The 24,242-nt window shown below is 40.5% G+C and overlaps 1 protein-coding gene across 1 annotated transcript in view; it reads right to left on the reverse strand.

The window, feature by feature from the left end:
* Window positions 1-23,095, reverse strand: part of IGFBP4 (insulin like growth factor binding protein 4) — a 42,879-nt gene extending 19,784 nt beyond the window's left edge. Inside the window, exon 1 of the mRNA XM_081932882.1 lies at window positions 22,648-23,095. Coding sequence (XP_081789008.1) covers window positions 22,648-22,996 — 349 coding nt within the window. The 5' untranslated portion in view covers window positions 22,997-23,095. The remainder of the gene's footprint in view (window positions 1-22,647) is intronic.
* Between the last annotated feature and the right edge of the window lie 1,147 nt (window positions 23,096-24,242).

The following is a 24,242-nucleotide window of genomic DNA, read 5'->3' on the forward strand; positions in this document are numbered from 1 at the left end:
TTACGGTCTATCTTAGTTATGCCTTATTGGTGGCCTTGCTCTGATCTAACCATGTGTTTTTCCCCTCAGCTCACATAGAGCCATGATGGCACAGTAGTTAGAATGCAGCATTGCAAGCTAACTCTACCTACAGCCTACAGTTTGATCCTGTAAAGCATTATGGGACATTATATAAATTGAAGTGCTATTTCTATTCTTCAAATAATCACTAGCAGGCTATCCAGTAATGTTTCTTTTCATTGCCAAAGTCAATTTCTAGTCCTAAAGCATAAACTGGACAGATTAAAGGATGTTCGTTATACAATGTATAGCACTTATGAACTCAATCTCTTCTTAAACAACACAAAAAGTTGGGGGAGGGATTTGTAATAACGAGTATCAAAGTGAACAACTAGGGAGAGTCTTGGCAACCACTTTCTGGGTTAAATGTGATTCCAGTGGTGGGATTACCAGATGTTGGCAACCCAGAAGGCAAGTGTCAAGAGAGCACATCTGGTTAGTTTAACTTTAAAAGAAGAAGAAGAAGAAAGAGCAAATGTAGGATACTGTGAATTCAGGGCATTTAAAGCTTAATATTTTGCTAGAGCACAACATGATTTTTCCCCAATGTGTGTGCATATGTGTTCTACTTTCTTCTTGCTGAACTTCTCTGCAGCTGTAAGGTTGAGATGTCATGCCTTTAAACATATGCTCCCACCCCCGCTGTAGTCTGTATTGAATTATCGATCTCTGTGAACAAAAAAGCTCCATGGTGCTTTTGCAGTGAAGAGGAGCAGCTCTTGTGGACAGAAACGAAGCAAAGGCTCTTCCAGAATGCCAGGCCCCTTGCCAACAACTCTGAAACCAAGCAGGCTCCTTCTCTGCAGAAGCCTACACGAAACACTGTGAGAAATGTTTTAGCCCAGTCAAATGGGGATGGGGAGTCCCATCAATGGAAAAATATTGATTTTCTGAGCTCTTAGAACAAAAACACAGCTGACAAACCTTGATTACCCAGAGCCAAAGCCACTTAAGAAGAAACAATTTAAATTGTTACGAAAATATACGAAGGTCAACAAATAGGAGGGGACGACGTATTAAGGATCATGTTGTTGATATATCCATATGTACCCAGCATGAGGACTATTGGAACATGTGTTAAATATAATCATTCAGGTTTGTTCTGGGTTGGACTCGAGCTGTGCAGATTCTGTTGGAATTGATTGAAGTATAATCTGGTATGATCATCTCGGAAGCGTTTGTGTGCCTATATGTCCCAAGTGAACAGAGTCCTTCAAGTTGTTGCACAGCCATCTGTTGGTTAGATCCATGTGTCTCCCAGGATGAAATATGTGATTGAGTCCAAATAGTGGTAAGTTCATCTTTGGAAAAGGTCAGTGGTTCCTCTTGATTTTAAGGAGTAGACAATAGGTACCCTCTTCAAGAAGCTATGATTAGACCCAGTAAGGGTGGATTATTTCCAGCCCATCTGTAACTTTCCCTTCTGGTGGGCAGCAGCTTCAGGGGGTCCAGATGAAACAGATTATCTGCATTCCTTCTAATTAGGATTCAAGGCTAGACACTGAACTGGGATGGCACTGAGCACACTTGTAGATGACCATTTAACTGTCCCTAAACCCCAGAAAGTACTCTCCTTAGCATAATACATTTAATACATTCCCTACAGGAGTTCTCCAAGACAGATACCAGAAAATTCCATATAAGCTGAGGTTCTGGTCCTGTGGATAAGGATCTAAGTGAAATCACAGTCCAGTCCATGTCTTGCTATATTGCACTTTTTATAAAAATGCAAGAGCTCATCTCTTCACTCCCCATTTGAAGAAAAAAAACAGGCAACTGTGATTTATTCTACATACAGTTTTATTACAGACCTACACGCTCAAAAATTAAAACGGATTTTCAGGGTGATAACTAAGTGAGGAAGTGAGGTTTTTGCCAGAAGTCAGTTTACACATTTATTTAACACTGTGATGTTTGGCTTGTTTAAAATACGAAAAGGTGAAGTCAAATTCGCTGGAGGAGCTCTAGGTTTCACAATCTGTATTAATGGATCAAATGCAGCATTTAAACCAATTTCAATTTAACTATCAGAGTTTCCGTCAAGATATCCAGGGAATTAACATTTCCTGGAAACTAGAGAAACCTTTCAGAGCATATGTTGATATGGGAGACTAAACAGCTACTGTCGCTTCCTGTTTTTTACCCTCCACCCTCCTCCTCAACAAGTTGCTGTGAGCAGAATTTGCAATTTGTTGCACAACAAGTAAGGGAGATGGATAGATGAACAAACCAGGAAGGAAATAGGAGGGGAGGAATTCTACAGTCTTGCTTATTTATTTTATTTGCATCCTGTCTTTTTAAAGATGAATGAGGTCTCAAAGCGCTAAAATAAAAACAGCATATTTTATAGAATTAAAAACCAGGTTAAAATAATACTAACAGTGTGGACACTGTTGGAAGACAGAAGAGCTGTGTAACTGGAGTTCAAGTTACAACAAGGCAAGAATCCTGCTTATTATTTTGCTGGGGAAATTACTCAACAGCCCTTGGTCTGGTTTACAGATGGAACAGAAGGAGGCGGTAACAGAAAGAGGTCCAAGTTTAAGGAGGTTTTATCAAAGCGCCCTCTGGTGGACAAATGCTACCAATCCATTTAACAGTAACGAAAACTGATATATTTAATTTTGCCACAATCCTTTTATGTAGCATTGTTCCACCATAATGCAGTATGAACAAACAGGAACCCTGAGCCCCTCAATGCAGGAGGTTCAGGGAGTCACGCCTGTAAAGCACCTTGCTGGGCACTGAGCTCTCAACAGGTTTTAGAGAATCTTGTATATTAAAACCCGGAGTTGGCAAAAGAAGCCATACCTTTAGACAGATATGGTTAAAGAAGCTGTGCTTAAATGTTTTCCTCAAGGGAAACATGTAGATGTTTAAACAATAACAAATATGTTCTTGTCTAACACAATCCATTTCTTCTCCTAGCTCTTCATAGGGGAAAAGTTAAAAGGTTCACTTGTAACTTGAAATTATACAATCCATTTTATTCTTTGAAAATAATGTCATCTTATACTTCAGCATATATACATGTGAGACCTTATAGGACTGTTCAGTAATTACTAAGATTTTGTAGAAGAAATCTGGCAGTTGAAACAGCTTCAGGCCAATTTAATTTCATTTCTGTGCTTCAATATTTTTGTTGGCTTTTGATTTTTTTGGCAAGTATGTTAGCCTTAACAGCTTTTTGCTGCCCTTCTGCACTATTAACCACATGATAGTTAGACCAACAAAATCACAAAACTATACATTTTTTTTAAAAAAAGAAAGCACATACTTTCTGGAATTGCAGGACTTCTACACGCTCCCTTGCAACTTGATTAAACAGCATACATTTAATTTAAAATGTCTGCATTTCTGGTGCCCATTACAAAAACCTCTTGGGGCAGAGAAGTTGGCTTGGCCAGTTCTTCATAAATTTAAATCACCCTTTTAAAAGTGTTGAATTCAAATGGGAGCAGATAAAAACATTTTGAATGAAGCCAGATGCAAACTTGTTTTATAAAAATCATTGGAACACAGAAGCAACATGAAAAAGAAAGGGAAAAACAGGGCAGTGGTGAGGGAAATTTGATCACAGTTGCAGATTTGGAAAGAAAAGCTGGCCCTAATTTTCTATTCTCCATCAGGACAATAGATTCATACCCAATTTGGCAGCTTTTTACTGATGCTAATGGGCAGCTATTCCACACTGTCAATTCTTTACCAGTTCATATGGATTAAAAAAATAAAATTAGATTTTTTTTTCTTAACTTGAAATCCTAATAACCATATCTTTTTAAAGAAATGACATATTCAGAATGGTTACTGTTTTTACAAATAGTTTATGCAAAGCAACCTTCTAGCATGTTAAAGCAAATGTATACCCAATTAAGGATTGTTTACTTCAATTAGTAGCTAATTACTGGGACTGAGCCTACTATAAAAAGGTAAAGGTTTCCCTCGCACATATGTGCTAGTTGTTCCCAACTCTAGGGGGCGGTGCTCATCATCATTTCAAGCCGAAGAGCCAGCACTGTCTGAAAACATCTCCATGACCATGTGGCCAGCATGACTAAATGCCCAAGGTACATGGAACCTTCCCACCAAAGGTGGTTCCTGTTAGATATTAACACTAGATACCATGGTTTCCACTCTAGTCCTCTGTTCCGGCGGGAACAGAGGTTTAATCTGATTGGCTAAGAGGTCTGACAGCTCCCTATAAAATGAGAGCTGTCAGACCGAACAGTTGCTGGATTATACATACTTGTTCCTCTACAATAAAGAGCTGTTGTTGCGTTAAGCCTGTGTCTGCTTTCTCATTGCCCTATCTAACACTGGCGACGAGGATGGGATCGAGAGGCAGATAAGTGAAGAACGAACAATGAGACATCCAGCAAGTAAATCGAGGCCGGAGCATCGGCGCGGCATTGAGCAACCATTCAAGCGGCAAATTCGAATCGCCTCAGACAAGAATGGCCCTGCACGCCCCACCAACTTTGTATGACCCGGTGGCCGAACACCGGGAATCGTATATGCTGAGGTTCGAATGCTTCCTCAAGGCAAACAACCTCATGGGGGTTCCCGACTCCCGCAAGAAAAACCTCTTCCTGGGCTACTGTGGCCGAGAGGTCTTCGAAACAGCAAAGGATCTATCGGAGCCAACTCCAATCTAAGCAGTCCCTTGGGCTGCATTACAACAGACTCTAAAAGCTCACTATGTGCCCAAACCTTCGAGGCATGTCTGCTGCCATGAATTCAACGTGCGGAACCAAAGAGAAGGAGAGTCCATTAACCAATATGTTGCCGCCCTGCGAAAAGCAGCAACATATTGCGACTTCCGTGACCTGGACAACCAAATTTTGGACCGCTTAATCTGCAGAGTGCAGGACATTAACCTGCAGAGATGTCTGCTAGCCAGATCTAACATGTCTCTGCAGATCGCACTCGACAAAGTCAGGGCATCTGAATCCGCCGACAAGTCCATGGAAGCCTTGCAGTGCTTTGAGAGAACCCAAAGTGACCTATCAAACAACGATAGGGCAAGTCCACACAAGGCGGCCAAAACAAAGCTGAAAGTCACAGTCCTCATTGAGGACGCTCCCTGCGAGCTTGAAGTCGACACTGGATCGTCACTAATGATCATCTCCTGGTCGACCCTGAAGCAAGCCATCTCGAGCCCGAAAAAAAATGGCACCTTCGCATGCCAGACATCATGCTGCTCGACTACCAGGGAAACCGAGTCCCCATCATGGGCCAGGGCACCTTCCGGGTGCAATTTAAAGGCATCAGCGCCAAGCTTCCAGTGACCATGGCCAGCGCACCACTACAGAGCCTCCTGGGGCTATACTGGTTCAAAGACCTGGGGTTGGAAGTCACTGGGATCAACACCATAAAGGACGGCGGCGCCGAGGCGATTTTAAGGAGTTCGAGGACGTCTTCAGCTCCGGTCTCGGTAAGTATGTGGGGACACCAATTTCTTTTAACTTGGACCCCAACGTCGCGCCTATCAGGCTCAAACCCAGGAGAGTTCCTTTTGCTCTCCGCCCTAAAATCGATAGGGAAATTGACAAACTGGTGAGCCAGGGGATCCTAGAGCCAGTCGACCATGCACGCTGGGAGACCCCTATAGTGACCCCGGTCAAGAGAGATGGGTCAGTCCGCATCTGCATGGACTATAAATGCACAATTAACAACCCGCTGCAACAAAGCGCCTACCCTGGGCCCATTGTACAGCACCTACTACAATCGCTAGGGCCAGGAAAATTTTTCGTTAAATTAGATATGGCACAGGCATACAAGCAGTTGCCTGTAGATGGTGCCACAGCAGAGGATCAAACCATCATGACGCACAGGGGTGTATTCAAATGCCACCGCCTTCAATTCGGAGTTAGTATCGCCCCCGGACTGTTCCAAAGTGTCATGGAATGGCTTTTGCAGGGGATACCAAGAGTCGTCCCCTATTTCGACGACATTTTGGTATCAGCTGCAAACGAGGCACAACTTTTAAAAAGAGTTAGGGCTGTTTTGACCAGAATTTGCAAAAAAGGCCTCTGGCTCAAAAAACAAAAATGCAAAATTAATCTGCCCAGGGTAGAATTTTTGGGGTACATGATTGATGGCTCTGGGATCCACCCGACATCCCAAAAAGTAAAAGCTATCCAGGAAGCCCCTACACCTCGCAATCAGGCCGAGCTGCAGGCATTCCTCGGGCTACTTAATTTCTACAGCGTCTTTCTCAAACAAAAAGCAACAGTCATTGAGCCCTTACATCGCCTCCTGTCCAAGAACGCCAAATGGTCCTGGGGCCGAGATGAGGCCACTGCATTTGCCATGGTAAAATGCCTGCTGACTGCTGATTCCCTGCTGGTCCAGTACAGCCAAACCCTGCCATTGGTGTTGACATGTGATGCATCCCCTTTTGGCATCGGCGATGTCCTCAGCCACCGCATGCCCAATGGCATGGAAGCCCCCATCGCCTTCTACTTGCGAACCTTGTCTCCTGCTGAAAGGAACTATAGCCAAATGGACAGAGATGCTTTGGCTGCTGTAGCGGGAGTCAAGCGGTTCCACAAGTACCTTTACGGCCAAGATTTTGAACTTGTGATGGACCACAAACCGCTGATGGGGCTACTGGCTGGGGACCGACCTACCCCGGTTTCCTTGTCTCTGCGCATGACCAGGTGGACTGTTTTCCTGGCTGCTTACTCCTACAAACTGATTCACCGCCCTGGTTCCATGTTGGGACATGCTGACACTTTAAGTTACTGTCTCCTACCTGAACTGCTGGCTGACCCCACTCCCAAGACACCGGTCCTTCTTATTGACTGTCTGGACTCTGGACCTGTCTCGTCCAATGACGTTGCCCGCTTTTCTGCTAAAGAGTCTGTTATTAAGCAGATTCTGAACTGGGTGTGGAGGGGGTGGCCCAAGGGGCCTGTGGGGGCCGAATTTAAAATGTTTCTTACTAAACGTGATGAGTTGTCGGTAATTAAGGGCTGTTTACTGTGGGGGACCGGGTGGTTATTCCAAGCAAACTGCGAAAGACAGTATTGGAGGCATTACATGTGGGGCATCCTGGCATCGTCAGGATGAAGTCCTTGGCTAGGAGCTACGTCTGGTGGCTTAACATGGACAGGGAGATAGAAGAGTGGGTGGCCACCTGCACTCCGTGTCAGGAATCCAGACCAGCTCCCCCAGAGGCACCCGCTAAGGAGTGGGAGCACCCTCAGGCACCCTGGTCGAGGGTGCACATTGACTTTGCAGGCCCCGTTCATGGCCAAACATTCCTAATAGTTGTGGATGCATAATCGAAATGGTTACAGGTAGCTCTGATGACCTCTACCATGGCAGAGGTGGTCATCAAAGTGCTACAGAGACTTTTCTCAACACACGGCCTGCCCGATGTCTTGGTCTCAGACAATGGGCCCCAATTCGCGGCCATGCAATTCAAGACCTACTTAGCTAGCCAGGGAATTTGGCATGCCCTAGTTGCGCCATTCCACCCAGCCTCCAATGGTCAGGCGGAGTGAATGGTGCGATCAGCTAAAGAGGCCCTCGCCAGAATGGGCACGGGTGATTGGCAAACACGAGTTGATCACTATTTACTAATCCAACACATTACGCCAAGCGCCACCACGGGGAGAAGCCCCTCCAAGCTTCTCATGGATCACCGTCTAAGATCCCACTTAGACCAGCTATACCCAAACTACTCTGCCACATCACCCCCAGACTCCACAAGCAGGATTCGGAACTTTAGCATAGGGGATTCAGTATACGCCCACAACTATGCCGGGGGAACTCTGTGGATTTCTGCTACGGTGATAGGTGTCACCGGGCCTCGCTCTTATCTATTAGAGCTAGAGGGTGGTAGAAATTGGAGGAGGCATATTGACCAACTCCATGGTAGCCTCTCCCACTCCAATCTTAGGGCACCAGATGAAATTCCGGAACAAAGCAGCCAAGGCCCTACCCAAAAGGAGCAATCATTCACTCCTTCCACAGCCAGCTCAAACCCGCAAAGTCTGGAAAACTTATCTGAGTTTGTTGCAGGCCCACAGCAAGCTCCAAGCGAGCAAAGCCAAGGAACTCCAGCCGCGGCCTGGGGTAAGTTCCAGCAGGTTCCACAGAGCGGAGCTGGGGAGCAGACAGGTCCATCTGACCTGCCTGAAGAACCGGTTCCAAATGAACTGCATAGGTCTGGTAGAGTGAAACAAAGACCCGCCTACCTCAAAGACTATGTGACCAATACAAACATCCCAACCAAGAGAGGAGGGGTGTTAGATATTAACACTAGCTACCATGGTTTCCACTCTAGTCCTCTGTTCTGGCGGGAACAGAGGTTTAATCTGATTGGCTAAGAGGTCTGACAGCTTCCTATAAAAGGAGAGCTGTCAGACCGAACAGTTGCTGGATTGTACATACTTGTTCCTCTAGAATAAGGAGCTGTTGTTGTGTTAAGTCTGTGTCTGCCTTCTCATTGCCCTATCTAACAGTTCCTATTTTTCTACTTCATTTTTACATGCTTTTGAACTGCTAGGTTGGCAGAAGCTGGGACAAGTAATGGGAATTCACTCCATTACGTGGCAATAGGGATTCAAACCGCAGAACTGCCAACCTTTCTGATCGACAAGCTCAGCATCTTAGCCACTGAGTCATCGCGTCCCCCTTGAACCTACTATAATATTTTCTTATTTTGGGATCTTATCTACAAAGATTTCTCTTTTTCCCCAATACACTTGTTCACACTAACAACTGAGGGGGGGGGAGCGGAAATTTACCTGATGAAATTTCTCACATCAGGACGTTGTTTTGAATCCAAATACTTCTGTGATGGTGTTTTGTTTTTGTTTTTATTTGCTCTGCATTCAGTGGTAAGCAAAACATTGGTCATGTACTATATAATAAAAGTGTATTATTCATACACTTGCACATTTATTTACCAACAGAGAAAGGCCTATTTGAATATATTGTCTTAGCATAAATGGTCATGTCTGACCCTGTTCAAAAAGCACACTTTGAGTCTTCCAAGTATATATCATTTTATTTTATAGAGATGCAACAAATATGTATTTCTTACATTTTAATTTCCTACCTAATTATTGTCCCCAGTAAGGAAAGGTTGGCCATTCCCATCTACAATGTATAGCAAGTTCATTTGATCCAGATGTTTGCTTTCATTAAATTGCTGCCTAAATGTTCTAAATGGTTCACTGAAAGTCCTTCAGAAAAATCTGAAAATCTTGTTCATGCAATACTGAAAGAATCCCGAGGACCTTCTCTGTTTATATGTTCCCTATTATCTCACTGGGATACTGTTGCTTCAGTGGTTTGGGCAGAACCAGCCAACTGGAGATGCCTTTGGTAATGACTATGTTTTGATAAAAGAAGGGAAATAGAAAAGAAGATGCTATATTTTATTCCTTGCTCTGGCTTTTGGTGCAGTAACCTCTCCCTAGAAGGCAAGCTTGTTTTCTAACAAAGTTTAGAATATAATAACAGAATTGGAAGGGACCTTGAAGGTCTTCTAGTCCAGCCCCCTCCTTAGGCAGAAAACCCTACACCACTTATGTTGGTTATCCAACATCTTCTTTAAAACTTCCAGTGTTGAAGCATTCACAACTTCTGGAGGCAGTTGATTAATTGTTCTAACTGTCAGGAAATTTCTCCTCAGTTCTAAGTTGCTTCTCTCCTTGATTAGTTTCCACCCATTGCTTCTTGTTCTACCCTCAGATGCTTTGGCAAATAGTTTGACTCCCTCTTCTTTGTGGCAACACCTGAGATATCATGCTATCATGTCTCCCCTAGTCCTTCTTTTCAACAAACTAGACATACCCAATTCTGCAACCGTTCTTTATATGTTTTAGCCTCCAGTCCCCTAAGAAACTTCATTGCTCTTCTCTGCACTCTTTCTAGAGTCTCCACATCTTTTTTACACCTTGTCTGATAACATTCCCAAAGTTACTTAATATGAAATCTTCTGAAGAATATTTGGAGGATAGCTGCGGTCATTGACTTCATTTTTCTTTAAATTAATTTAAGATTAGATTATTTCATTTTTATATTTGATTTTGGTATTTTTATTTGCTTTTTATCATTCCTATCATAATTATTAAAATGACTTGTAATTACTTTGCTAGTTTGATCTGTAACTGATTGTTTCTAATTTTATTTAGATTTATCATGGACATTTTAACTATTTATACATAACCTAATGAATAAATGGTGTGCAATTCTGTCACAATCATTTTCTCATTATATTATACAGTTGGCAGTGCACACACCATGTATTCCTTCTCCTAATGTTATTTATCTCCCCATGTCCTGCCTCTGCCCAAGAGGAACTACATTTAACCAGCATTTTTAAATAACTGCAATTTTCTGCCACTATCCAATTCCTGCTATATAATCTATATACGTTATGTCTCTTTGGGGGGGGGGGCAGTTTAAAAACTGTTTTAACACTAGAAAGAGTTTTCAAAATGGATATCCATTTCTCTTCCTTACCACTACTTTTTATGCTTCCACAATTGAACAGCTGTGAGCAATCATAGGTTTATTTAGAATTTATTTTAAATTCTGTGTAACTTTGCACAGAGAAAGGGAGGAATGATGGAAGAAATCTTGCCTAGCAACATTAATGAGAAGGCAGCATGAAGTCATTGGACTTGACCATCTGGATTCTGCTAGAGATTTAATAATGGGAGCAAGTCTGCAATTCTCTCATAGTTAAAGTTCTTGTTTAAAACCCATTTGAAACAGTGGTACAATCTTCCACAATGAAATTTTGGAAGAAGGTGGCATTTGTTTGTCCAATAAAAGCAAGAGATAAACTTCATTGGACTTCTGTCACTCTGTGTTGTGATATGTTTCAAAACTGCAAAGGTGGGCAGTATTGTCCTGGGTCAGAGAAAAAAGGAGTTGATGAAAATGTTGCTCAGCAAGGATTGAGTTGTGTGAAGAACTGCTTCTAGGAGTGTCATACTTTCAAACAAACATTTTAGAGTAGCACCTGCACCAGCTTTCCATAGAATTCTACTCAGTTTTGCATCTTGTGGACAATGTACTTCCTTTTGTTTCTCTTAATCAGGAAGTCTTCACTTAAGTAGTCGTCATTGTCCTGAAAATGCTGAGCAACATTTTCAGCAACTCCTTTTTTCTCTGTCCCTATGTTTTGGACATGCACACACACACAAACAAACACACACACACACACACACACACAAAGGGGGTGGTAGAGTCACACAACATGCTACACTAGAATCTAACATCGTTGACCAGTTTTGCATCTCTTTATAACCAGGAGATGCTGGTCATCAGGCTTCTGCAGAATCATCTATTCATTTAATACCTGACTCCGGTACTTGTCAGGTCTTACACAGGCCACTTATATGCATGAATCTGGTGGTCTTTTGAAAGAGGGCTAGATCTGTGCTGAAAAAACTGAAGTCCTATGCTGCACAGAAAATTGATTCAAATGTGGACTTCTTAGGCAAATTATGTCAGCTATGCGCAGCTGGTTCTGTTCCCAATGATCCCATGGTAGGTTTTTTCACCAACAAGAGATTTCATGTAACTACTTTTTTCTTGTTTCTACTTTGAGGAACAAGCACTATTTTCCTACTCCACAAGCTACTTCCACTTCCTGCCTGCCACAACCACTTGCTCACATTCACTTGCAGGTCTCCCTTACTTTAATGATCATTCCCTCTCGTTTGATTTTTCCACTTTCTTCCATGCCTGAGGGAGACAGGCATGGGAATGGGGCAAAGGACGAAGCTGAAGAAGGACCTGGGTTCTCTTCCCAAGCTTCATTCCCCATCTTGGCCTGTCAGCTGGGTTGAGACTGGTTTAGAATAGTCTGAGAGGCTGCAGGTAGAAAGTACCTCCATGTCTGATAATTGGACATCTTATCAATTAGCTATACATGCTGCTTAAAGCACCAGCCTACACTTTCCTAGGAACTCACATATGTTAAACAGAGTATGGATAGTCCTCAACCTGCAACCATTCATTGGGCAATTATTCGGACTTACAACAGCACTGAAAAATGTGATTCACACAATTGTCACAGCATTCCCACAGCGACATAATGAAAATTTGGATGCTTGACAACCTGTATGTATTTATGACGGATGCCAGGATCATGTGATCTCTCTCGGCAACCTTCCCAGAAAACTTCCAAGAAGAGAAGTCTATATGGGAAGCAGAATTCACTTAAGGATAGTGTGGTCAGTGGTGGGTTTCAACTTATTTTACTACCGGTTTGCTTTTGCACGTGCACACACGCACTTGCGCAATGCTTCTGCACATGCTCAGAAGTGTCTGGGCAGGTGAGCAGAGCCTCCCACCACCACCACTACCAGTTTGCCCAATCCGGGGCGAACCAGCAGAAAACCACCTCTGCATGTGATTCACTTGATAACTAAGAGGCAAAAAGGTCATAAAAGCAGCCACAATTCAACAGCCATCTTGCTTAGCAACAGAAGTTCTGGTCCCAGTTATGGTCATAAGTCAAGGACTACCAGTATTTGGTGTTTGCATGTTTTCCCCTCCAGCATGTGTTGCTTGCTGGGCGAGGTAAGAAAGTCAAATGAATCCACCAATTCCTTTTCTTTGTTTTGCATTAAACCTTTCAAGGTAAGCACAGCTCCCTGACTTCATTCCTAAGGTGGAAAATGCTGTGCAGGTAGGAAGGGAAGGGAATGTATAATATATTTGTTCTTATTCTGAGCTTTCCAATTTAAAAATAAATAATCTAATATAATTGTGTATGCACAACCAATTAAGAAATTATTCTTTATATCTGGGCAAATATTGCTGATATTATTGTACTAATGTGCAAGTTGATATTGCTAAACATAGTTTAATTTTTTTACAAAGGTAGAATGTGCTATATTTGAAGTGGGAAAGTTTGGGATGAGAACCAGTGGAGATTATGCTCTGCATTCCCAGGTTTACCAGCCACTTTCCTTTAGTCAGTTGGTATTATTTTATTGCAATTTTAAAAAATCACATTGTGGTTTGGGCAAAATGACTAATCGTCACTTGGAAATAAGAAAAAACTCTCAGACTTGCGTTATAGAAATAGAGACAAAGTAGAGGGGAAATCAATCCAGGGCAAGTCAACAGTTTTTTCACCAGAGCCAAAGTGGGAGGGGGGCACTGTCTGGCTGAGAGGAAAAGGGCCACACTAAATGAGAAACAGATTTAAAATCGGGAGGGGAAAGAGAGAAAGCTTTGATTGAAAGCCACAAAAGTTGGCAGTGGAGGAGGAAACTAATGGGGGGGGGGGTATGCATGGAGAGAAGTAGTAAAATAAATAAACAAACAAAGGAATTGCCTTCAGTTAAAATTATACCGTAATAGGTCTTTGTAAAGGTTATGCTGCCATTCTGCCTTTTGTTACCTAGCAACCACCAGGTGAGATGAAGGGAGCACATGTTCTCGGTGTTACTTTGCAGGCCACACACAGTATGGAGAAAGAAGGGCCATAGTGTTTCTGTTGTCAATTATTATTCAGAAAGTTTTCCCCTATCTCATTTTGGTTCCCTGCTGTTCCTATTACTCCCTATTAGATTTCTATTTGGGCTCCTGGAGTGGAAGGGAGTCCCAATTGTTGATTTAAATCACAACTCTGCTAACCCCTGCCTGCTCCTCTTTCCTGTTATGACCTTTTCCCCCTCTGCCAAGGGCACTGACTTGCCCTTCTCACTCAGTAAGTGACATCACCAAAAATAACAATCTCAGAAAACCTGTTCCTGGTATTGAGGGTGACACTAAATAAAAATGTTTACTCTCAATTACACATTAACCTGCCTGCTGAGGGAACCTGCCGTAGAGAAGAAAGTGATATGAATCAGTCTTCTCCTCAACCATATTGAACTGTTAGTTTGAAAGTCTGAAACTTGGCATTTAAATCAGAGTTTTGTCCAGGGCAGCCTGCCAGGACTGGGTTAAAGATGATGGCCACAGTCATGTAGTTGTAGAAAAAGGACAAAGACTTTGACAGCATGGTTGTGGCCATCTCTTAACATTTTTGACCCTCTCTTGACGGACACCTTGCATAAAGATCGTGCGGCAATCAGATAGTTCAGGTGGTTTTATAAGGTGAAAATGATTCCATCTATGGTCACTGAACTCTAATATTGGGTAATCTCTGAATGGTTACATGACTCTCATAAGACCTAGTAATAAACCTGCCTCTCCACATATTTATCTAATCAATCTTCCACAGCTTTTGGCCAAGTTGGCTGTTATTTTGGGAGTTGCAGTCCAAACACATGTGGAAATCACCAGGTTGGGGAAGGTTGAGTCAATCTCAAAAAAATAAAAAAAATAAAGTGATATTAGTTGCCAGTACTGCTGGAACAAATTTGCCTAGAGCAGTGTTGTTATTCACAATTACCGAAATCATCAACATGGTTGATGAATTTTTTATAGGTCTTTTTATTTATTTAAAAGACTTGTATGCCAGCCATCTTAGAACTATTACTCCAAGCAGCTCACAACAGTTTTCCCAACTTTATAGGACAGTCCACTATAATGGTCTGCCTGTCTTGTTAATAACAATGGCAAAAGTAATGGTTGACCATTGTTTTCTTTTTATCTTTGCTATTATCTTATGATATAATCATCTATTGTTTGGTTTGTTTTCTTATATAAAATATATTGCATGTTCAATTTTTTATGTTTCAAAAAAATGTAACCTTATTTTAATTTAACTTTTAAAAAAGATAGCAAAATATAGGGTTTGGTTGGGGTTTTTTGCAAACTATTTTGTATGATGAGTAGTTGGGATTTCAGCCTACAGACCATTCCTTCTCCAGTCCAGCAAATTAGTAACTAACAAAATGCACACAGAGTAGTAAGCATTCTGTGATTATTCTTTCTTGTGTTCATGCTCAGGCTACTTTATATCACTTCCCTAGCTAATGAACATTAAAAGCCAACCTGCAAATGTGTTATATTGCGTAACATATTATGAATATGTTAGTCATCCCCCATGATTCTACTTGAAAATAGTTTGACATTAGACTGTAAGTCCCATTTTACTGTAAAGTATATCCAGCATCTTCTATGTTTGAGTTTATATAAGTGTACGCAATGGGGGAAAAAATCTACTTGGGTACTTTAAAATAGAATAGTTGGCCAAAAAGCAATGTACTAGGGGCATTTCTCTTTCGGATTCCTCTTGTGGGCATAAATTAAATCTTTACAGAGTGAGATAATTCTTTATCTTACCTCCAATAACCCTTGCAGAAATGGCAAATAGTCAGACACTCAGACTCTATAGCTGATATCCATAATCATGAAACTATTGAGAAAATATTTTTGAAATATATATTTTATTACATCTGTTAGAATCTGCGTAAATAGGCTGGTGATTTAATGCTGGACTGGAACTGGTAACCATTATTCAACTCCAGAGCTTACTGAGGGCTATGGGACAATAGGGAACTAATTTCATAAATTAGGCAACTAATTTCATTAAACCAAATGATTGTTTTTTGTACTTTATTGTAACATAGGATCCCAGCCACATCCTTTATAAATCATGCAGTGTAATTTGGCATAACAATCAAACCCACTAAATATGGCTTCAAGAAACCATCTTTACAAAATTATGGGTTAGTATAATGTGTGAATCCAGTCAATATTTCCCAAATCTCCCTATTTCTCATGATTGCTTAGAATAAGAATAGATTCTCATGTTACTATTCTGAGCATCTAGGGATAGAAGTAAAGCTAGAAAAATACAAAACATTGTGGTAGTGCTGAAAACTTTATGAAATTGGAAATAAATAAATAAATAAATAAATAAATAAATAAATAAATAAATAAATAAAAACAAGGCAGTATCTTTTTGCAGTGGATCAACAAATTATATTGTAAGTATTGGAACAGCATAATCTACTGTGTGAATTATCAAATGATGTTTATAAGAATCATGTTCCCGAATACTCAATTATAACCCTTAATGAAAAGTCCATAGATGATGGAATAGTCTTCAGATTGTCATATTCAATACCCTCCACTGCAAAAACTGTGATGCTACAGGACAAATAAATAGAAACCTTTTTTCAAGAATGGTATTATTTCAAACTAAACAGACTATTAATAGAAGAGAGGGTTTGGTTAGATAATTTGCATTCTGGGATTGCCTGTTAAAGAGCTGTAAACGATGGATAAGCCAAATAAATAGAAGCATAAGCCTATAGCCTACTTTTGTGACCAGCATTGAATCATTAAGCAATAGCACTTACACCTATATACCGCTTCACAGTACTTTACAGCCCTCTCTAACAGGTTTACGGGGTGAGCCTGTTGCCCCCAACAATCTGGGTCCTCATTTTACCCACCTTGGAAGGACGGAAGGCTGAGTCAACTTTGAGCCTGGTGACATTCGATCTGCCAAACTGCTGGCAGCCAGTGATCAGCAGAAGTAGCCTGCAGTACTGCACTCTAACCACTGCGCCACCGCAGCTCAAGGAAAGCAGTTGCTAAATAAAGCTGCAGTTATACTTAATTTTACTTCAGATTTCCTTTGCTTTATAATTATAAATACAAGGATGGGTTCCAAACTTATATTTTCATCAGTGTCATAACTGCAAACTGCCACTAGAAAGTGGTTTAACTAAGATTACTTGTAAATCTTAAATCACCCCCCTATTAACATTCATTAATCTCTTAGGATTACTAGATCGGAGGTGGAGGACGAGGGTACTTTATTTCATGTTGTACTTAGCCTTTCAAAGGCCAGTGTTGATTTTTTTTTATGCTCTTGATTTTTGTAGGGCATATGCTTTCACCATGTACATTTTTGTTTCTATCCTGCCCTTCTCTTAATATTCCCCCTGCTTCATTGTATTCTACATCTTGACTCCAACCACCTGTATCATTACTCTTTCTACTGAACATGCCGAAAAGCAATTGGTGCGTCCTAATTTTTTTATGAATTTCAACAATGTCCCCAAATATATGATACTATATATCTGAACCAGTGAAGGAGGACACAAACAATAAGAAAAAAGTGTGTTTTTGAGGGAGAGAGGGGGAAGACATACAGTTTAGTTTTCTTGACAGCCACAACAAAAATGAGTGAAAAACTGCAAAAAAAAAAAAAAAGGCCTACATATATACAAAAATACTTTTTCCAGCATCAGAAAAACTGGGTTTTGTTTTTTTAGTGGCAGGAGTTTACTAGAGCCTACCAAAGAATAAAATCTTCACTATATTACTGATCACAGCATAAGTGGGAAGTTATTAGCTTGCAATTAGCACTTACTAGCACAGCAAAAGCTGCTCAGGAAAAAAAATACTTGCAGATACTCCAAAGAACTGACAATATTTGATTTTAAGGCTATGCCTTCTGGATGGAGGGCATCAGGTTAACAAAGGGGGCATGTCCTCCTTTTGCTGGATAGCTGGTAATCTTAGCCAAATAGACTTAGCACTGTTTTTAAAAGCAAAATAAACTCCAACTATATTCAGAAAGCAGGAAGAAATTACACTTTTAGACTTGGCAACATATATTACATACTGTACATGCATTCTACTTTGTAATACCAAATTTCCATTATCGTCTTCTAATATCTGATATGTAGAATATCCACATACCAACCATTTGCCAGGTCCTGTACTGCATTTTTCAGAATTTAGTCACAGTTCCCTTTCTTGCCTTTTATAGACAGCTTATTTTTATGACATATATTAATTCCAGCAGCCGATTTGTAAATTTAACCTTACCTTAGTGAAATGGAATAGATGCCATTACGTTTGTTCCTTAAACAGCAGAGTATTCATGGACTTTCCAAATGATCATAGCAACAACAACAAAGTGTCTGCATATTGCTATTACAAGTGCAATACAATATAAATATCTTAGTCACACCTAGTGTTTGGAAAGCTTTTTCTATCGAGTTACGGAGGAAGATTTTCCTCAGGTTTCTTTTTCGAAAAGGATATTCCTCTGATGATCCAGCTGTTTCCCAGATGTCTAATCTCCCCAACCTATTTAGGCAGGAAAGTCAGCAATTCCTGTAGCAACTTCCAGAATAGAATGCTTCAGGATGTCATGATTCAAAACAAAAATCTCCAAAAGGAGATTATGCTCTCTTTAAAACAAATAGCTAAAGAATTGTGTGCAATTCAACAGGGGTGAGAAGAGGAGAACCTAAAAGAACTCTATTGGAAGGATGAACAGAAAGATTAATTAACATACTTAATTTTAAAAACTAAGTACCGCTGTAGCTCAGGGTGCGTTGACCAGTTATTTGAACTATATTAACTCTGTGACATTTATATATACATGCATCTACGCATGCATGTATGTATGTATGTAAAGATAAAGGTAAAGGTTCCCCTCACACATATGTGCTAGTTGTTCCCAACTCTAGGGGGCAGTGCTCATCTCCATTTCAAAGCCCAAGAGTCAGCACAATCCGAAGACGTCTCCATGGGCATGTGGCCAGCATGATTAAACACCAAAGGAGCATGGAACACAGTTACCTTCCCACCAAAGTAGTCCCTATTTTTTCTACTTGTATTTTTACATGCTTTCAAACTGCTAGGTTGGCAGAAGCTGGGACAAGTAATGAGAGCTCACTCCGTTACACGGCACTGGGGATTCAAACTGCCGAACTGCCGACCTTTCTGATCGACAAGTTCAGCAACTTAGCCAATGAGCCACCACATCCCTCTATTTATTTATTTGTTTGTTTGTTTGCTTGTTTGTTTATTCATTCATATTTTAAAACTGCCCATCTTCCTCATGGATGGGACATGGACATTCTGTATTAAGTTTATCTTACTGTAGTTCTGTTTTTTTTAAAAAAAAAATCTCAAAACACCAACAGATCTTCATGCAATGATTGGCTTCAGATACTGTATTGGGGACTTGTTTATTGTAGTTGTGTGCATTCTCTGGGTATCAAAAAGTCTTTTCTCTAGCTTAGTGATTCCAAGATGTCCTTAGTCAGCAAAAAAAAAAAAACCCTCCTCATATTTTCCACCTTTTTGCTGATCGGAAATTTTGGGGACTGATACAGATATGCTGCATCTAGAAGATCATGAACTGGGATAATTGCCACAAAATCTTTATTAATGGCAACTAATTTTGCCCATATTTGGGGAAACTGGATTGTTTTAAATCTTATTTTAGGACCTGAACATACATAATTTAGCTATCATCATTTAAAATCACAATTGGAGATTACATTTGGTATGTCACCCAGACTGTCTTTTTTATGCTGCATTAATTTTACTGTAGACATTTGTTTTAAGCGTGTTGCCGATTTTATGTTTAATTTTTAGTTTATAAGGAAGTACAGATCTAGATCTACATTTATTTTCTACCTCAAAAAAATCCATGTCTTTTTCGAAGGATGAATATGGGGTTGAAGATACTTGGTTTCTATATTTTCAGAAGTGAAAGTCCCTCCATTGATTGCAAGTTTCTGTAGCCCAGCAATCTTAGGGCAGTACAGAATGCAATCTTAGACCACCTCAGAAATAGAGTTTAATCTGAATTATTATGCTGTCCTTTACATTACTTTACATTAAGGAGCTGCCGATGCAGATTTCAGAATTCCCAGCCTTTCTTGTTTTCTGTAACATTTTGGCTACCTCTACATTTGATAACTATTTAAAAAGGGAAGGTTTTCCAAGTCCTGTAAGCAATCTGCATCTTCTAAACCCCTTGATTACACAAACACAATAGCCATGCCTTCCTCTGATTAACTTAGTAAATACTGATATCTTTTATAGCAACACCAATTTTTATTGTTATTTCACCATGTGTTTGTTGTTTGTCCTAGCATGTGAATCTACTGATGACAAGATTGTCAAGTGAAGGCTATTTTTTTCATATCATATACTGTATCTTTTAGTGTATCTTCTTCCTTGTTCATAGTAGCAGACTGAAGAAATCATTCTGGTCCTGATTTTAATGTTAGTTCTGTTTTTGCTTTCAGAGCATATGCACATTTTAACCCTTCCTTATTCCAGAGTAATTCAATTGTAACAACATCCCTTAGGTTTATTCTATTTTATAGAGACACTCGTGTGACTAAGTAAGAATGATTAAATAAGGGATTATTAAATCTGAGCTGATCAGATTAACAAATGCATGAGTGAAACCTACACATTTGACCAGCTCTTTGTGATCATGGATTCTGCATTGTCCTTGTCCGCAAAAAGTGGCTCCTACTACAAGCCTATAATTAATGTGAAAAAAAGCTTTATTCTTAACATGAAGGTTATCACAATTGGTGATTACATGAAGGTTAAATAAATACAATTTATTCTTTCAGACACCACTTCAATGTCTTCTATTGTAGCACTACATGGAGCAATTCCAGCAGATATTACACCTCTACTAGTCAGGAAATGTAACAATGGGTGAAATATCATCACAGGAGCTGATGTTCACCTATTCCACGCAGCTGATGGATAAAAAAAAGGAGGAGAGGAAATCCTTGACAAACCATTAACAAAGAATTAAAAGATGTGTACCTTGCTCTTTTTAATGCATGTTTGTAGCTACAGCAGAAGCAATGATATGGTTTAGTGGTTTAGGACAAGTCTAGAGAAGAAATATTTATTATTATAGATTTATTTAATTCAAAGAGATGTATGACTACAATCTACTCTATATTTTTTGTCATTTAATGGGTATTAATTATGCCTTTGTAAGCTTGAAAACCTCTGCTGCTTTTTACCATTAAGAACTTCAAACTGGAAATAACACTTAGCCATCCATTATATGCTTTTTAAGTGATCTGAGGATATGAATTTCCTGTAGGGCAAGAAGACCTAACGAGCAATAATTATTGCACATTAGTATGGAATACAAAATCAAAGTACTGATTGTGTGTGTGTGTGCGCGCGCGCATGTGTGCATGCGCATTGTGTGTAAGATAAATATACCATTTCATACATATTTCCACACCTGAGAATGCACACAGAAGGAAAGAAACCCAACCAGTATTTTGATATATCAATATATCATTCAGGATAGAGTCTTACCCCCTCTATTTTAAGATTAAGCTCATTCAATTTATTTGAATTTATTTCCCTGAGTCATATGTATCATCATATAGATAATTTATCGATTAGTGAGGTGACCATTAGGATTATAGTCCGCTTTCTTATCGTTGATTCAAAAGCATCAGATTCATACAAAGAAGAAACCATTTTTAGCACCCTAGTGAAACATCTTCATAATGATGGTTTGATCAGTCATGCTCTTTCTGTTAACAATTTTTTTCCAAAGGACCAAATTTTACCAAGAATGTTTTGAAGATAATTTTTAAAAATCTTCATACTATCTCTCTGAGTATTTGTGCATCTGAAAAACACTTTATTATTAGACAGCCTGAGATAGATAGATGATAGATAGATAGATAGATAGATAGATAGATAGATAGATAGATAGATAGACAGACAGACAGACAGACAGACAGACAGACAGACAGACAGACAGACAGACAGACAGACAGACAGATAGATAGATAGAAACCCTATATGCATGCGTGCGTGCGTGCGTGCGTGTGTGTGTGTAATAGATATGTGTGGCTTTCAAAAAAATTTCCAGTGCAACAAGCAGGGGACAAATTTATCTCCCTCCCTCTTTTTTTTCTCCTGCTTGTATCATTTCCCACTTCAAGGCAGGTAATACAAAAACCTGAAATCACAAAGTGGGCATATTATCCAGGAGGAACTATCTATAGTTTTGTTTTGTTTTATTATTATTATTCAGCATATGAGCCCTATTTTCCCTCAATTTCCAATTCTCTTTTTGCTAATAGAAACCTTCTGGTGATATGAGTAAAACGGGGGGGGGGTGGGGTGGGGGTGGAATGTGGGGAGAGAGGGTTATTATTGTTTTTAGATTGAAGTAATTATTTAAAAATGGGTCACCTTTTAATCCTATTCAGCAATTGAAGCCGGAGCAACCAGGTAGGAAAGATATTTCTCCAGTCTCCTTGGAGTATCACCAAGTGTTTGGCTTCCTTCCTGGCCAGGAATTGGGCAAGGTGAGACCATATTCACACAGGGTCATTTCTCTGCAGATTTTCCTCTTGTTACAACCCTGCTGTATGTCACATTGTTAACAGTAATAATAACTGCCTTGCTAGCAATGTTGCCTTCCTACTATCAGTAAATAATTACACCAAAATCCTCACTCCTTCCAGTGATGTTCTTTGCCAGCCCTTTGCTCTTTGAAACTAGTCATTTTAGGATCACCACTAAGAACATGTCATTGTACTATCAGCCAAATTAACATACAGCTAGCCATAAATACAACACACAGTTCTGCTGAATTTCCCAAAGAGATTACAGGGCATTTAATCCTGTCTGAACCAAACATAGTGAATGTAAATTTGATGCCAATTTCCTTCCAATTGGTCAGGAGATGTAGATGTGGGCAGCACCAGCAACTTAAATCCTGTGTGCTCAAATCATTGCCCCCTCATCTAAAGTACTCCAAATCAATCTTTCCTCCCACCATGGAATAGCTCTGTTAACCATTCTCAAAAAACAATGCATGCCACAGATGATGATGTCTTCCAGCCTTAAGGGTCCAAAAACCTGATGGCACCTTACCTGTTGACTGCATGCTCTCTTGGATCGCCTCGACTTCAGACAAGTCCATGCAAACACCTTGGCCATGCATGAGTGTGTGCAAGGGTTTTTCCATTCCCCGTGGTGGGTAACACCGCAGCCCTGAACCACACCGAGATGTGTATACGCCACAGAGCATCCCTTTTGTTAAGGCACATGTGGCACAACATCCACAGCCTGGTTCCTGCACCAGCTCCTCACATCCAGAGGGTGTCCTGCAGCGTGCCAGCTTCTCCTCAGAGCATGGAGGGCACTGAATAGCCTCAAGGCTCACAGAAAAGCCCACCTGGGCTAGAAGCAGCAGGGCAACAGACACCCCATGGGAGGGCATGGTAAGCAGGCTACGGTCCTGGAGAATGAAGGGCCAAGAAGCAAAGGCTGCAAAGAATAGTCTTGCTGCCAGAGCAGACTGCCTGATCTCCAGCGAGGGGGACTCTGTACTGAAGGGGGGAGAAGCTCATTCTTTGGACTTTATACCACTCTCTGGCCACACCTCCCTGCTCTAGGGAGAAGCAGAGAAGGAACAGCACAGCAGCCACATAACTGAGGCAGCTTGCCCCAGAGCCGAGAAAAGACCTTATTTGCCCTGAGGAAGGAAGCACAAAGAGCCTGCCGCAGCTGCAAAGACTGAAACCTGTGCTAGGAATGGAAAACAGCAACAGGAGCAGCAGCCCTCCCACCATGCTTCCCCTGTTGCTTTAGTAAGTTATGAGTGAGGGCACTTCCCCAATAGGTTTCTCACAAACTCTTTTGTTGCATTGCAGCATTTGATATAAAAAGCACAACTCATCCAGTGCTCTGTTTTTCAGCCAACCCACCAAGGTGAGGTCATCCTCTGTTCCCTTCAGCAATAGAAAGTGGAGATACACCGTCTTTGACTTTGGAAGTCCCAGCTTAATGACTGCGCTGCATGTTTCATGAATTGTCTAAAGTTCCTTTTCACAAACTTAGGATGATGTCCATTACCTGCTTTTATAGCAAATGCATTTCTTTCATGGTTCTCTAGAAACAAGGGAAAGTAGATACACACTTCTCTCACTCTTTTGCATTTCCTTGTTTGAGCAGAAAGTCACACCCCAAAATGTGAGGTTTTGGAATATGCTCAAAAATGTGTCTGGAACGTCTCCACATTCCTTGGAGAAAGATGCACAGGTTCCCTCTACTGTATAGGCATTCCAAGCGAGGGAGGAGGGATAGACAGTTTTAGCATGTGTATGCCACATTGCCACAATATCTAAAGATACCTAGGATGGACGCTAAAGAAATATTTACTTGGGTTTGTCTCTTACCTCATAGATTGAGAACTAGTAGAGAAAATAGATTAGATAAATAGCACTCTCAGTAGTGCTTCCTTTTTTTTTTCTTTGTAAGCCCAAGAATATCATTGTCTACAATTGTAGTCAATCTTTATCAAGTATGTCCCTTCCATTGACTGTATTGGCTGAAAAATTTGGAAATGGTTATTGTATCACCTTTGAAGGGCATCAGATTAGGGAAAGTAGGATTATCAGCTAATCACTTTTGAGCTGAGTTCAGATATCATGTTAAGCAATGTGATATCTGTTTAACGAATGTAT

This window comes from Natrix helvetica, assembly GCF_964273705.1.
Source record: "Natrix helvetica genome assembly, chromosome: Z".
NCBI lineage: Eukaryota > Metazoa > Chordata > Lepidosauria > Squamata > Natricidae > Natrix > Natrix helvetica.